This window comes from Malaclemys terrapin, chromosome 4 (assembly GCF_027887155.1).
Source record: "Malaclemys terrapin pileata isolate rMalTer1 chromosome 4, rMalTer1.hap1, whole genome shotgun sequence".
NCBI classification, from domain to species: domain Eukaryota; kingdom Metazoa; phylum Chordata; order Testudines; family Emydidae; genus Malaclemys; species Malaclemys terrapin.
This window is the reverse complement of record NC_071508.1, coordinates 7339549-7355216: the sequence shown is the minus strand read 5'-3', so window position 1 is coordinate 7355216 and position 15668 is coordinate 7339549. Positions and strand designations below refer to the sequence as shown.

The 15668-nt window shown below is 53.6% G+C and overlaps 1 protein-coding gene across 2 annotated transcripts; it reads left to right on the top strand.

Moving 5' to 3' along the window:
• The first annotated feature begins 2659 nt into the window (after positions 1-2659).
• Positions 2660-13335, top strand: SERPING1 (serpin family G member 1). 2 transcript variants are annotated; one of them, XM_054027403.1, is made up of 8 exons: positions 2660-2902; positions 3561-3616; positions 5074-5851; positions 8102-8239; positions 8961-9164; positions 9525-9667; positions 11450-11669; positions 12357-13335. In XM_054027403.1, exons 2-8 carry the CDS (start codon positions 3572-3574, stop codon positions 12605-12607), a joined length of 1779 nt encoding a protein of 592 aa, XP_053883378.1. In that variant the 5' UTR covers positions 2660-2902; positions 3561-3571; the 3' UTR covers positions 12608-13335. The 2 variants fall into 2 exon arrangements, with proteins under 2 accessions (XP_053883378.1, XP_053883379.1); XM_054027404.1 differs by having other exon boundaries at positions 2661-2902; positions 5077-5851.
• Positions 13336-15668: the final 2333 nt, after the last annotated feature.

The following is a 15668-nucleotide window of genomic DNA, read 5'->3' as shown; positions in this document are numbered from 1 at the left end:
CTCCTGAGCAAGATCTGCTATACGTACAGTCAGGGCCGGCTCCAGGCACCAGGCACCCAAGCACATGCTTGGGGCGGCACCTGGTAAGGGGCGGTGGGGGGAGCGCAGCGCGGCATTCCGCGGGCGGGGGGCGCTGCGGCGGCGCTCGGCGGGGGGGCGGCGCTCTGGGGGGGGGGGTTCCGGCGGCGCTCGGCGGGGGGGCGGGGCAGCGCGGGGCTCGGCGCTCGGGGAGGGGGTTCCGGCGGCGCTCGGCACTGGGGGCAGGCTCTGGCGCGCAGCGCTCGACGGGGGGGGGGGGCGGGCTCTGACGGCACGGCGCTCGGCAGAGGGGGGGTTTCCGGCAGCGCTCGGCAGGGGGCGGGGGCGGGCTTCGGCGGCGCGGGGCTCGGCGCAGGGGGGGTCTGGCTCCGGCGCACGGCGCTCGGCAGGGGGGGCGGCGCGGGGGGGGGGGGTTCCGGCAACTCTCGGCTGGGGGGGGGGGGGAGAGGGCGCTTTTTTTTGCTGCGTGGGGCAGCAAAAAAGCTAGAGCCAGCCCTGCATACAGTGGTGGGTTTGCACGGGTATAACTACATCAGTTAGGGGCGTGATTTTCTTCTGATATGGTTATACTACTACAGCCACTAGTGTAAATGACATCATAGTGGTGAGTATCTTATACTAGTGTAGTTTATTCCCCTTCCCGCACAGGAATAGTGTATGTACCTTTATACCAGTCTATACTGGTATAAGCACCTTTATAGGAGTGGATATAAACTGTATATGCCGGTATAACTGCACCCACTCCTTAACGATCCAGGATGGCCAACCCGCTGCAGCTTTTGGGTCTCGATAAGGCCTGAGTCCTTATCACACTCATGCTTGTTTTCACGCTGTTCTTACATTGTTGAGCTGTTTGTAAGCTCCAGACACTGAGTCACAATGGCCCCGTTTTCAGAAAGGAGGGCCATCAAAACCAGGGCACTTCCATTAGGGTCAAAGTAGCAGTTGCACAAGGAGAGGCCCAGAGACAGGATCCAGCCTCACATTGGATTCTGAGCTCAATCCGGATTCAATTTGGAGCGTCTCTGATCTGATCCAGAGCCTTCCAACCAACTGATCCCCTTTGGATCAGGGCTGGGAGCGAGCTCAGATGCGGGCCCGCTGTTTGTTCACAAGCAATGTGCCTTTGGGGCGTTCCACAGGGAACCGGAACCAGGCCGGGCCTGGAATTTGCGAGAAGGTTCTGTGCCCCATGACATTCCCTGGAATCGGATTGGGAAGGACGGGGCTGCTCTTGTGACGCTGCTTCAACATTTTGTTCTTGGGCTCCTGAGCTGCTCCGGAGAAGTGAAGAGAGATGGGACAAGAGGGAAATGTGTCGGGGTGGCACAGAAGAGATTCCCACCCTATCCACAGACCCTTGCTTTGAAAGGACTCACCCATGCGAGAGCAGGGCCTGATCCTGATTCCCATTCCACCAGTGCAATCCCATGGACTTCCAGATGAACACGGGGGAGTGAGGGGAGGGGGTTGGGAATTGGGCCCCTTGCACGGAAATACTCATACGGGGCTGTGGCTTGCTGACCTAATCAGAAAAACGGAGCTCGGATCCCAGCAGCAACAAACAGGGACAGTTAAACAAGGCAGGGGTTTTACAGGGCTTAGCCCCTGGAGATGGGACCCCAGCAGGGGCTCTGGGACAATTGGTTTAATGGGGGTGCCGAGAGCCATTGAACCAAACTGCAAACCCTGTATATCAGAGGGGGGCAAACTATGACTCGTGGGCCACATCCGGTCCACAGGGCCCTTCCCTCTGGGCCCCGAGCTCCTGCCAGGGAGCGGGGTCAGGACAGACTTGCGGAGGAGCCAACCCAACTCCCCAGCAGCACCTGGCCCCTCCCCTTCAGCTCCCCTCCCTCCCTCCCTCGCAGTCACAGTTCCCCCAGTGCCTGGGCAGCATGGCTGTGCAGGCTGGCACGGCTATAGCGCTGCCAGACCTGGTGCTCCAGGGCGGCGCTGTCAGGGGGTGGAGAGTAGGGGGAGTTCCAGGGCGGAGGCGAGGAGCAGGGAAGCGGTCAAGGGTCCTGGGCCCTGTGGGCAGGGGCAGGGGCAGAGCAAGCCAGGACCCCCCTCCGCCCCCGGCATGCTTGGCCCCTGTCCCCAGCAGCCAAGCCCAGACAGGGAGCGAGCCCTGCCCGACTGCCAGGGAGAGCAGCCAAACGAGCAGGGGAAACACACAGGGAAAGGACTGAGCCCCCCTTTCCCCTACCCCACAGGTAGCTATGATGGAAACCACTTCAAGCCAGTACCTTTGGCCTCCAGTTGCTGTCCCAGGGTGGGAAGAGGGGGCTATACTCATGGGGGAAGGGGCTAAGGCCCTGGTTTCCAGCTGGCACCTTTGACAGAGTTGGACAATCCACCCAGTGCCTCCCCCGCACCGGCTGCTGCCCACCCCTCTTGCCCCCTGATTTACGGGAAATCACACCAGGAATCAATCATCCTTAATTTTTAACGGGCCGGGTCCAGAGCCAGCCAATGGGTGCATCCCCTCCACCCCATGCTCCACCCCCAACCACCCTCTGTGGCCTGAGTGCCTGGGCTCAGGTCTGGACACTGATCACTCCAGAACACAGGGAGCAGGTGGGGCTCTGGGTCTGGGGTCAGATATGAAGCTTGTTGCAGCCCTTTTTCATCTCTGTCAGCCCTTCTTACTTCTCTCTCTCTTCTGCATCTGGTGTCTTTTCCTCCCACTCCCTGGCTCAGCCTCTCAGCCCCTGGCTTTCAGCAGCAGGGGTGGGGAGCTGCTGGGAGTGAACCTAGCATCCACACTGGCCATGTGATGAGAGATTGCGAAAGAGAGAATGGGAAGACCCAGAGTCCGACACAGAGAGGGGGAGGCAGACGGACGGACGCACAGAGAGAGGTGCGCAAACAGACACAGGGACAAGTGGGGAGGGTGGGGGACAGACAGACACAGAAGGGTGGGAAAGACAAACTGAGAGAGGCACAGTGGGGAGACAGACAGAAGGGATGGACAGACAAACAGGGAGATGGGGAACAACAGACAAAGGGTGTTGAAGGATAGGCAGGCAGAGAGATGAGGGAGACAGACAGAGTGGGAGGATGGACAGACAGACATAGAGATGTGGGGGACAGACAGGCCCTAAGATGAAGAAACAGACAGACACAAAGGGAGTGGACAGATAGACAGACAGAGATGGGGGGCAGACAGACAGGCATAGAGAGAGTGGATGGACAGACTGAGGGAGTGGACAAACAGACAGATAAAGAGATTGGGGGGCAGACAGGCAGAGAGGGGGTGAGCAGACAGACATGTGGAGACTGGGGGACAGAGAGATAGGACAGACAGACTGGCACAGAGGGGGTGGCCAGACAGACAGAAGCCGAGGGAGTGCAATGGAAAGGGCATTGGGCGGAGCAGGCTGAGGAGGGGGCACTTTACTTCAGTGGGGAGGGGGTGCACCTGGGGTCCCAGCCAGGCCCAGCACTGTGGGCAGCTGGGCTAGGAGAGGGCAAAGGTGGGCAGGGTTTTCACTGACTTCTGGGCATTGCTTTGGCAGGATTCGTTGCCATGAAGAGCTGGTTGATCCTGGTGTGGTTGGCGATCTTTGCAGGCGTGAGTCCATCCTCCGCGCTGGGGGAGCCTTGTCCTTGCTGGGGAGTGGGGAGTTTAACCCATTGAGTGCTGGAGATGAATGCTCCAAGGACCCTAGGGCTGGAGATACAGAGGTGCTGATACAGGGGACAAGCACTGATGTCAGTGGCAGCTGTGGGTGACCCACAGCCCTGAAAGTCGGTTCCCGAGTGGGGAGTCAGTGCCTCTTGAGTGGGCAGAGCTGGGCTCCCAAACAGAGGAAGTAGCCAGAACCAGGGACTGATCTGAATCTCGGATCCGCTGGCCTGGTGCCACCACATGCCCACATGCACCTGCTTTGCCCGGGGCATGGGGTAGGGCTCAGGCCCAAGAAGCCCATAGCAGAGCCTGGCACCAGCTCCATTGCCTTAAATCCCACTCTTCAGACTATAGGGCCAGAGCCAGTGGGCACAGCATAGCATGCTGGGTCTTTGCCCAACTCTGCCCCAATCCCGGCACAGACTGGAGCAGCCTGGGGGTTGCTCTGAGCTATGCCAACTGGTAAGTGCCCATTTGGGGATGGTCAGCACTCTGGATGTGGAGGATGTTTGGTTTATTAACCCTGCAAAACAATTGGCAAAAACAACCATTTTCTTTCATTTTTGCCTATATTTTTTCTGCAAAACCTTTTGGGGTTTTATTAACAAACAAAAAAAAAAGGGGGGGGGGAATAAATTCCATGTTTGGCCACCAAAACTAGACCATGTTCCCAAAATTTGGGGGTTTAAGGCACTGGAAACCCCCAAATTTTCACCTGCCTGGGCAAACATTTGGGGGTTTATTGAAAGTTTTCCACCTGAGATGTTACTTGTTTTCATTGCTGAAAACTGTAACATTTTCTGACATTTCATTTATTTAACCAAAACCTAAAACTGGAAAAAATGATGGTTTTTGGTGACTGAAAATGTTTTTATTTCTGACAACTGGAAAGCAAAAAACTTTAGCTAGTTGGACAGAAATATTTGCTTTCACTGAACACTTTCCCCTAAGTCCTGACATTTTTCAGTTTTGGGTGGCTGAAAACTGAAAAATTGGGTTTTTAACCACCCCCTGTCATCCAAAAATGGAGCTTTCCCCCCATCAGAAATGCCATTTTGATTAAAAAGCCATTTGTTGTTGAAAAAAACATTTTGAACAAAGAATATTGACCAAAGTGGTGTGCTCTGGCCACACCCACTCCCCCAGAGCTCCACCTCCTGGGAACTTCCCCCCAGCTCTGCCTCCTGGAAACTCCACCTCCTAGGAACTTCCCTGTAGCTCCACCCCTTGGGGATTTCCCCACTCAGCTGAATCTCCAGGGGGGGAGATTCAAGCAGTTCCTGAGCAGTGAGGGGCAGTGAATCACCCCTTAGTTGGTACCAGATCCAATCACACCCCTTGGGCCTTGGATCTCGCTTATCTGATGGATCCTTCTCCTTTCCTCTATGGTGTCGGCACAGCAGGATTGGGTGAATGGGGCAGAAGGGGACAAACAGTGTCCTGCTTCCAGGATCCCCCCACAAGCTGCTGGCCACAACTCCACAGGAGGTGAGGATGCCAACAATGGGACTCGCCAAGAGCATGTGATTTGTCAAGAAGGCCCTCAGCAGACCGGGGAAGGCCCTGAGCAGACCGGGGAAGGCCCTGAGCAGACCGGGGAAGGCCCTCAGCAAACCTCGGGGAAGAGAGCGGAGGATGGGAGAGAGGTGGAGGGGCAGGAGACCCAGCAGGGGCTGGTGCAGGAAGGGCCAGGGGGAGAGGAGTTCACAGGTTGCAAAGCTGCCTCCAGCGTGCCAGAGGGAGAAGGGGAGGCCGATCGGGCTACTGGCATGCATGGCCAGGGACATATATCAGAGAACCAGAGTACCATGGAGCTGGACAAGAAGCTAGACAAGGAGCTGTCCAAGAAGCCGGCCAAGGGGCTAGACAAGGAGTCGGCCAAGGAGCCAGACAAGGAGCTCGAAAAGGAGTCGGCCGAGGAACCAACCAAGGAGCCCACTGCAGCACCCACCACCGAGGCCACTACGGCACCCACCACAACACCCCAGCGGTGCCCGCCCAGTGACCCCTGGGGAAGCTGTGGGGACGACGCCAAGGAGGAGAGCCCCAGGGTGGCAACGGCGCTGACTGATTTTGCACTGAAGTTCTATTCAAAATTGGCCAAGGGGAAAGGCACTAGCTCCAATGTGGTCTTCTCGCCCTTCAGCGTGGCCCTGGCGCTCTCGCACCTCTTGCTGGGTAAGGGCAGTGCACACATACACAGCAGTCACACACACAGTCATCGCACATGCAGCTGCAGCTGTTTCTCACACACACCTGTCACACATACACACATCACACATACCCACAGTTGTCACACACACATACCTGTCACACATACACCCATCACGCATACCCACAGCTGTCACACACACACACACCCCGTCACATATACACCCATCACACATACCCACAGCTGTCACACACACCTGTCACACATACACCCATCATGCATACCCACAGCTGTCACATACACACACCTGTGACACATACACCATTACACGTATCCACAGCCTTCATACACACACACACACACATGCCATACATACACCTATCACGCATACCACAGCTGTTGCACACACACCAGCCACACATACACCTTCCATGTATACCATCATCTGTCACACACACACCTGTCACACATACACCCATAACACATACCCACAGGTGTCACACACAGACACACACACATCATACATATACCTCTCACACATACCCACAGCTATCTCACACACACCTGTCACACATACACCCATCATGCATACGCACAGCTCACACACACACACACACATACACACACATCATACATATATCTATCACGCAAACCAACAAATGTTGCACACATACCTGTCACACATACACCTATCACATATACCAGGGGTTCTCAAACTGGGGGTTGGGATCCCTCAGGGGGTCGCGAGGTTATTACATGGGGGGTCGCGAGCTGTCACCCTCCACCCCAAACCCTGCTTTGCCTCCAGCATTTATAATGGTGTTAAATATATAAAAAAGCGTTTTTAATGCATAAGGGGGGTCGGAATCAGAGGCTTGCTGTGTGAAAGGGGTCACCAGTGCAAAAGTCTGAGAACCCCTGACATATACTCACAGCCATCACACACACCTGTCACACATATACCCATCATGCAGACACACAGCTGTAACACACATACCCATCGCGTGCACACACACACACATCATACACACACCCAGCCTGCACATGTACCTGTCACACCTACACCCCCATTGTGCATGCACACCTACCCAACTGTCACACAAACACCCATCACACACACACCCATCACAGACACACACAACCATCATACACCCACCCAGAGTGCATACACACAGCTGTCACACACACACTGCACACACACCTATCATACACATGCACATTGCACATGCACACCCATCATACATGCTCACGAACAGCAACCACAAAAACACCCATCATGTGTAAACACCCATCGCACACACTCACTCATCAAACACATATAACCATAACACATAAACCCATTGTGCGCACACACACAGCCATCACACACATCCCCATTGTGCACTATCAAACCTATCACACCCACAGCCGTCTCACACACATACACACATCGCATGCACACAGCCATCACACACACTCATCGCACATGCATCCAGCTGTCAGACACCCATCACACATACCCAGAGAACCATCACTCACACACACAGTCATCGCACATACAGTCACCAGACATGTCCACACAAACATCACAGGCCCAAATAGCCATCATGCGTGCACGCACACGCACAACCATTGCGTGCACACACTACCATCGTATGCACAACCATTGTGCACAAAGCCATTGCATGTGCAGACACTGCCATTTCACACACGCACAACCACTGTGTATGTGCACACACACACACCATTACACAAATCCAGTCAGCACACACGCAGCCATCTGACACATACACACACACAACCATTGCACACACAAAACCACCACACACACAGAGGCAGTCACACAACTATCACACACACATTCAACCTCACAAACACAGCCATCGCTCACACCCACCTCTCTCTCACAAACACCCATCACACACCCCTTCACTCACACCCCACCATCCCCCCCATACTCACCCCCAGCTTGACGGGGCCATGCCCAGCTCTGCCTCCCTCAGGGATGGTGCACCAAGAGCCTTCTCCCATTGGCCATGGGCCAAAGCAACGCCGCTGGGTGGCTGGGATGAGATGGTGTTACCAATGGTACTGTGAGCCCCTGATGAGAAAGGGAGGCTCGGCCAACCAAGGAAACCCCAGAGGCCAAGCAATCCCATGGGGATGAATCTCCAGCCCAGCTCCCAGTGCCACCCACATACAGAATTATCCAAGGACAGTCCCCCTGCAGGAGTGCCCCTTTCCCCAGCCCTGTCAATCCTCATCCTCCCATCTGAGAACTTGTTCTTCTCACGCAGGGGCCCGAGGGGAAACCAAAGGGCGGCTGGAGTCCATCCTCTCCTACCCCTCAGATCTCGTCTGCGTCCACGCTCCACTGCAGCGGCTCCTCAAATCCCAGGCCTTGATCTCGGCCTCAGCGCTCTTCCTCCGCCAAGGTGAGTGGGAGTGTGGCCTTCACATCGGCACTCAGGTCAGCAGAGAAATGCCAGTGCTTTGCTCTTCCCTCTGAGAATCTCAAAGCACTTTCCAACTCCCCCTCCCCAGCATGTCTTCAGGGAAGGATATATTGTCATGGCAGGGGTCCCAAGGCAGCACTGTTGCACAGAGCCTTAGAAGTTTTTTTTTAGCGTGCGAGCAAGTGTTCAGGGTTTGGAGACACGCTGTGTTGCTGTTAGTTTTGTAATGCAGCTTCTTTTCGGGAGGAGCTGTTACGAACAGCAGAAGGCTTTGCTCTCTGCCTTAATGTCTGTAACTAGAGTCAATTCTGGGGACAGACTTGCTTCCTGGGAAGTGGGCGTTGGAGTCTGGACTGGGATCTCTGAAAGAAGGGATTAGCCAGAGTGCTGTTTGTGACCACCCCATTCCAGACAGGTGGAAATAGTGTAAATAAACAAGTTATCCCTTCGCGATTTCCCCTGCAGGGCCCCGACATCTAATGCTGCTCAGAGAGGCTGATCGTACAGATGAGGAAACTGAGGCAACGGGAGGGGCGAGGGGTTGTCTAACTTCCTATGGTCAGGAAGAAGGTTCGCGACGTGGTTAGGGGGTAGGAGTAAGGGGAGGTTGGTGTTGCCCAGGTGGCAGAGGGGAGTTTGAGGGCTTCACAGGGCAGCGGTGGCATTGGATTCCTCATCCCCTTGCCGTCCCGGCTTGCAGGCCTGCACCTGAACGAAGCCTTCCGCAACCAGTCGCTGCACTTCTACAACAGCCGGCCCCAGATGCTCAGCGGCAATGAGACCCAGGACCTGCAACTCATAAACAAGTGGGTGAGAGTGATGACCAAGGGCAAGATCAAGAAGCTGCTGAAGGAGCTGGAGCCTGACGTCCAGCTGGTGCTGCTCAACGCTGTCTATTTCCAATGTAAGGGAGGGGCGCATTGCACCGCGCCATGCCCAGGACCCGCTCCCCTGCCCCCTACATCCCCTCCAGAAACCCGAGTCCCTTGGACCTGCCCCCCAATAGCCGAGTCTCCAGGGACATGCTCCCGCTGCCACTCCTGTTCGACCCACCCCTGCAATCCATGCACCCACTGGGACCGGTCCCCTGAGATAGCCGAGCCCCCAGGGAGCCCACCTGGAGCTCCCTGCTCCGAGGGACTCCTCCAGGCTGCCCAGCCCCTCAAGCCCCCTGCCCTCGAGGGACTCCTCTGGGATACCCCTGGTGGCATCCCTGCACTGAGGGTGCTCCCCGGCTATATCTCCCTGTCCTTTCGCCCTCCAGCCAAGTGGAAGACGACCTTTAAAGTGAAGAACACAGTGAATGAGACGTTCTACCGCCCGGGCCAGGCCTCCATCCAGGTGCCCATGATGACCAGCAAGAAGTACCCGCTGGCCTTCTTCAATGACCCCAACCTGCAGGCCAAGGTGAGCCCCCGTGGGTGCTCTGTGCCACACCCCTCCCCTCTTGGCCCCTGCCTTGCCCACCTTCCAACGGCAACTCCATTTTTCCCTCCTTCTCCTCTCTACTGTCTCCTTGTTTTCCACCCCATCGCATCTCCTCCATAATGTCACTTAGTGATGTCCCCTATGCAGAGTGACCAGATAGCAACTGTGAAAAAATGGGACAGGGGGTGGGGAATAATAGGCGCCTATATAAGAAAAAGTTCCCCAAAACGGGACTGTCCCTTTAAAAACGGGACATCTGGTCACCCTACCCCTATGCCCCTCCTCTCCACACTCCTCTCCCCTCCCCACCTCCCATCTCATCCGTGTGAAGCCAGCATCTCAGAATAGCAGGCTCGAGGTGCAGATGGGGATCTCAAGCTGAGGACTCTCAACTCATGGCATCCAATATCCGTTGCTCCATAGAGCGGGGGTCCTGTCATTGCCTGGGAAGTCCTTTCTCCAGCAGAGCATTGGTTCTACATGCAAGGCGCCCAGATATTGGGGGCTGGGATAAGATCCTAAGAGAGATGCAAGTCCTTATTGTCCCACATTTCCAACTGACCCTAGCATTATATGCTGAACTGGTCACAAAACACCAAGATTTTTTGTGGGAAAAGTCCAAAAACATTTGTTTCTTTCATGATTTTCAGGCAACACATTTTTCAGAGATTTTTGTGGGGGGGGGGCGGGGGGCGTTTGTTTGTTTGGCCTTGACTTTTTTAAATGAGAAACTAACACATTTTAATTTATTAGCAAATCAGTTTTTTTTTGTTAGAAAGCAAATCAGTTGTTAGCAAGGAAAAAACGGAGTTTAGTGCTCTAAAACAACTGCATTTTGTTTAGAAAGAAAATTGGTTTCTGGCAAGAAATTTTTTTTTAATTGGTTTTCTTTAAGAATTTTTTTTTTGTCCCTTTAATTAGTTTTTGGGTAGAAAGTAAACATGTTTTTGGCAAGAACAACAATCAAATTGCTTTTTGGTTAAAAAAATCAGTTTTCTGTTAAAAAGGAAATCAGTTGTTTATTAGGGGGGAAATTTTCAGTAAGAAACCAAATTGGTTTTTGGTTTGAACAAAACAGGTTTTGGTTAAAAAAAGTGTACATAAAAAATAAGTGGGTTTTTTTGTTTTGTTTTAAACACATTTTTTAATTTGATTTTGGCAAAAAATATTGGTTTTCAGTTTTAAAAACGGAAACATTTTTGGCTTTTGAAACCTGAAACCATTTAATGGAAAATGTTCATTTTCCACTGTTTTGTCCAAAAATATGTTTGGCGGGAAGTTTTGGAGAAAACGTGGTTGAAAAATGCCAGCTCTCTTGGGGAAGAAAACGGTTTGATGAAAAAGTGTGTCTCAGCCCTAATTGCCCAGGCGTGGGAGTGGGCAGGACCAAGAACGGGAAGGGGGCGGGACTTGAGGACACAAAAGCATGTGGGAGAAATGGATGCTGTCCCAGGGATGGGGAGTGGGACATCAAAGGCACCATGTACCCATTCCCTGGCTCGCAGGGGTTGCAGTTGGTGGTGCAGGGTAGGTGTAGGCACAAAGGGCCTGATACCCAGCTGACCAAGATGGCAGTCAGTGGCATGATGCTGGTTCACGCCCACAGGTGGCTTGGAGGTCCCATTGGAAGGGGAATAGGGGGATGGGGTGATGAGGACCCAGCTGTGGCACATGAAGGGACGGACGGGAGAAGGGGACATTTGATTGGGGCTCAGGACAGGCCCTCAGCACAGAGAGGCCTTTGTGTCGTCTTCCCCCAAGGTTGGCCGGCTGCAGCTGTCCCACAACGTGAGCCTCATAGTCATCGTGCCCCAGCTTGTGTCCCAGATGCTCGTCGAGGTGCAGCAGAAGCTGACCAAAGAGACCTTCGCTGCGGTGATGAAGAAGCTGATGGGCACCCCCTTCAAGCCCACCGTGGTGAGCCTGCCCAAGTTGAAGTTGGACAGCTCCCAGAACCTCTTGGACATCTTGGGGGAGATGGGTAAGGATGGTGCTGGGCAGGTGGTGGGTGGGGGCTGGGAGGTACGAGGGGTGGGAGGGGAAGAGGCAAGAGAGCCCACTCCCCCTCTGGGCAGGAAGGGACATCAGAGCAGGAATGTTGGGTTGTGACATCACTTCCTGGAGGGGAATGGATAAACAATGCTGTCATTTCCTGAGGGGTGGCATCAGACTGCTGCTTCTGAGGGACCCATTCCCGTGGCTAATCCACCACGCCAGTGTCTGTTGGGTCTGTGAGACCAGTGGACACACCATGGACCCCCACCCCCTGCAGCGCCCGGATTCTGAGTGACCCATTTCCTTGATTGATGTATCCCATGTCTGATGGATATGTGAGACTGCTGGGTGGATCATGACGCCTGGTTCTGAGTGACCCATCTCCATGGCAGATCCATCACACCAATGTCTATTGGCTCCATTTGACTTTTGGACACATCACAGGCTGCCTTGGCTTGGAATGACCCATTCCCATGGCTGATCAGTCCCATGTCTCTTGGTCCCATGAGACCACTGGACGTATCATGGGCTCCCCTGGTTCTGAGTGGCCCATCTCCATGGTTGATCGCTGGCACTGGTCTCTAACCGGGGGGGGGGGGTCTCCAGGAGTGGGGCAGACTCCTGGGCACTAAGGGGTGGCTCCTACCTCCTCCCTTCTCTGCCTGTTCTCCAGACTACGGCATTTTCTATGACTCGAACTTGTGCGGCATCTCAGAGGCAGAAGATCTGTTGGTGACGAGCGCCCAGCACCGGGCCATGCTGGAGCTGAACGAGGAAGGGGTGGAGGCCGCAGCTGCCACGGCTTTTTCGGTGGCCCGCACTGCCTGGGTCTTCGACGTGCAGCAGCCCTTCCTCTTCGTGCTGTGGAATGACGACCACAGCTTCCCCATCTTCATGGGCCACGTCAACGACCCCAGAGTGTGAACCAGCCCTCTCCACGCCCAGTGTCACTTGCATGGTATGCCCTGGTGCCACAGGCACTGAACAGGGTACCCGCGAAGTGCTGCTTGGCTGTGACGCTTTGAGTGGGGGGAATATCTGTCTCTCTCTCTCTCTCCCCCTTCGTATATAACCATCCATGCATCCCCAGGTACTCCCTTCTACCTCGCTATCAATCCCACACACAGCATCTATCAAGGGACTGACCTGGGAGGCAGTGTAGCCTAGTGGTTAGCACAGTGGACTGGGCCTCACAGAGACCTAGGTTCGGCTGCTAGGCGTCCTTGATCAAGAGACGTTCTAGCTCTATGCCTCATTTTCCCCATTCACAAAATGGGGATAATGATCCTGACCTGCTTTGTAAAGCACTAAAGATCTGCTGACAGAAAGGGCTGTAGATGAGCTAGGGATTATTATTATCTATCCATGCATCCCCAATACGTAGCCTCTATCTAGCTATCTCCCAATACATCCCATTCATCGCCACAGTCTGTTCTCTCTGGATTTTCCTTCTGTCTCCCTTTCTCATCCCCTTTGTTCCTCCCTCTCCCCACTTGACTGTCTGTAGCTTGTGACCATCCCAGGCTCGGATCTTCTGAAATGTACAGGGAAGAGCTGATCTGTGGGGGGTCCCTTCTCCCCACTCCCTCGACTCTGTCCCCTTCACAGCAGCCGCTGCCTCTTCCAACAGTAAATAAAGTCTGAAAACTTTGGCTTCCTGGCCTCTCCTTCTCACCTCCCAGAGTGCCTGCACCCAGAAGTGGAGTGGAGGGGGTGATTCCACTGGTCCGGTTACCTCCCTGGGTAGTAAATGTAGGGGCACAAGGGTAAATAACGCCTTGAGGGGTCATTATCCAGATCTAGTTACCCCCCCACACAAGTTGTTGTCACATTGAATTCCCCTGGAGGGACCTGACTCAAGGATTTCCTAGGCCAAGATCTTAGTATGATCTACATACATGTACATGAGAGATCCCATAACACCAGCAGATGCCTCCCTCTGCCCCTCACTGCCCCCCACTCCATCTCTCTTTTTGCCCTAAGGAGTCCCCTTATTTAGCACCATAGCCAGTGGGGCAGCCCCACTCCACCGTCCAGGTGGTATAGTCCACCCAACAGTAGCTTGATAGCTGGGGGGGCCGGCCACCCATTGGCCTGGCCTTGCAGTGGTACGCGTCAGAGGCAAGGGGAAATTAGCATGGAGCGCTTGGATTGGCCAAGTGGAGGGCTGAGCATATTCCGCTGCGGTATATCAAGCCAGCCAGCCGGCGTGTTGTGTGCAAATGAGCCAAAGGGATGAGATGCAGGTATACCATGGTCGCAGTACTAGAAAAGATGTGTGTTTTATTTAAAAATATACTCGCCACCAAAGCCACCTTGTGGGGCCACACCCCGGTGGGAAGGTGAGAGAGGCAATAGATATTAAATATAATTATTAGTAGCATGGATGTAGAGATGCGCAGTCACGCACCAAGGGGCGCAGGAGAGCATAGTCCTCTTGTTCTCGTGAGCCACATTCCTCGCTTCAAAGGTGCTTTTGGTTTCCAGCTGGGCTTGGAGCACTGGGTGCGTTTTCCAAAGCAGCCAAGTGACTCAGGCTCCTAAATCCTCTCTTCAAAAGTGATTCAGTGGGACTGAGCACCTGTGTCTGTCTCTTTCAGAGATGGGACTTAGGCCCAGAGCCACAAAGGGGGCGTCTCACTTCTGTTGAAATCAATGAAAGCCTGGAGCTGAAATGACTTCATCACATAGGCATGTTGGAACAGTCGACCCAAGGTCTCAACTGTTCCTGCGCACACGTGCACACACATACACAGAGCAATGCACAAACACACTCACCCTATCCCCACCTTTTGCACACACTCACACACACTAGCTGCACAAAAGTGCGTCTTCAGCCACAGGGGAATTGCAGTTGCTTCAAGTACTCAAGAAGCTCCTTGGAGAGCTGGGGCCCGGTGGTGATCTCCCTCCAGCCGGTGCCAGCAAAGGGCCAGGCCACTTCGCAGAAGGACGGGTACGGTGCTGCTGGCGGCTGCTGGGCAGAACAAAGAGACAGAGATGGAGAATTAAATGTCAGGAGGTCGCCCCTCCAAAAGTCACCAAACTACAGAACACCTGGATTTTGCTGCAGGTCACTCCCTATGCCTGACAGATCACAACATTCCCCAGCCATCAAACCACTTGGAAAGGGCAAGTCTGCGTCATGCAAATGAAATAAACCAGGTTTATAAATCGGGGAAACAGAAAAGCCCATGACGCCCATGAAGGCATGGACGTTTGAACCTTTGGGCTTTAGATCTTCCCCACAGCTCCCTTTCTCAGGTGTTACAGCAATAACATTCAATCAGTGACTCTAGAGGCTTGACTAGAACTTGGTGATATTTTTCAGCCAAAACTTTCTTCGTCTGGAGAAAAATGCAAATTCAATGAGCCGGAAATATTTCATGAATTTGTGTTGGTTTCACCAAATCATTCGTTTAGGGGGAAAAAACGGAGAAAAAGGCTCAACGACTCAAAACATTTTGATTTTTCAGTTTAAAAAGACTTTTCATCAAAAAAATGCCCTTTCATTTTATTTTGTAAATATTCAAAAATGGTCAAAATCAAAACAAAATGTTTCAGCGTTGTCAGAACAAAACGCATGATTTGACCCAAAACAAAGCTTTTCTTTTTTCCGTCCACCACAAATTTTGGAAATGTTTGGCTTGGGGCCAACCTGACACAGATCTTTTTTCCCCAACTTTTCGAGTGGCCAATGAACCAAAAAAATCTATCATCTTCCCAGCTCTCGTCACAGCATAGCCTTCGTGGCGGGTCACACAGCAGGAGAATGTTAGGTGATCTCGACTCCTGGCTTCTGTTCTTGACTCTAGGAGAGGCGTGTGGTCTAGTGGTTAGAGGAGCCCTTGCAAGGGGGCAGGACTTTGTGCCTGTGAAAATCCACCTAAATTTGACCTACGTATACATCTTGCTTATGCTCAGTAGAGACTAAGAATTAGGCAGCTAAAATGTCCAGTGATTCTGTCTGCACTGAGCATGCTCA

What these genes read in the sequence shown, in the direction of transcription:
- SERPING1 (XM_054027403.1), top strand. Translation starts at nt 3,572, where the DNA reads ATGAAGAGCTGGTTGATCCTGGTGTGGTTGGCGATCTTTGCAGGC. An exon ending in GCTCTCGCACCTCTTGCTGG is followed by an intron (nt 5,852 to 8,101) that starts GTAAGGGCAGTG and finishes CTTCTCACGCAG; the next exon opens with GGGCCCGAGGGGAAACCAAA. An exon ending in CAACGCTGTCTATTTCCAAT is followed by an intron (nt 9,165 to 9,524) that starts GTAAGGGAGGGG and finishes TTCGCCCTCCAG; the next exon opens with CCAAGTGGAAGACGACCTTT.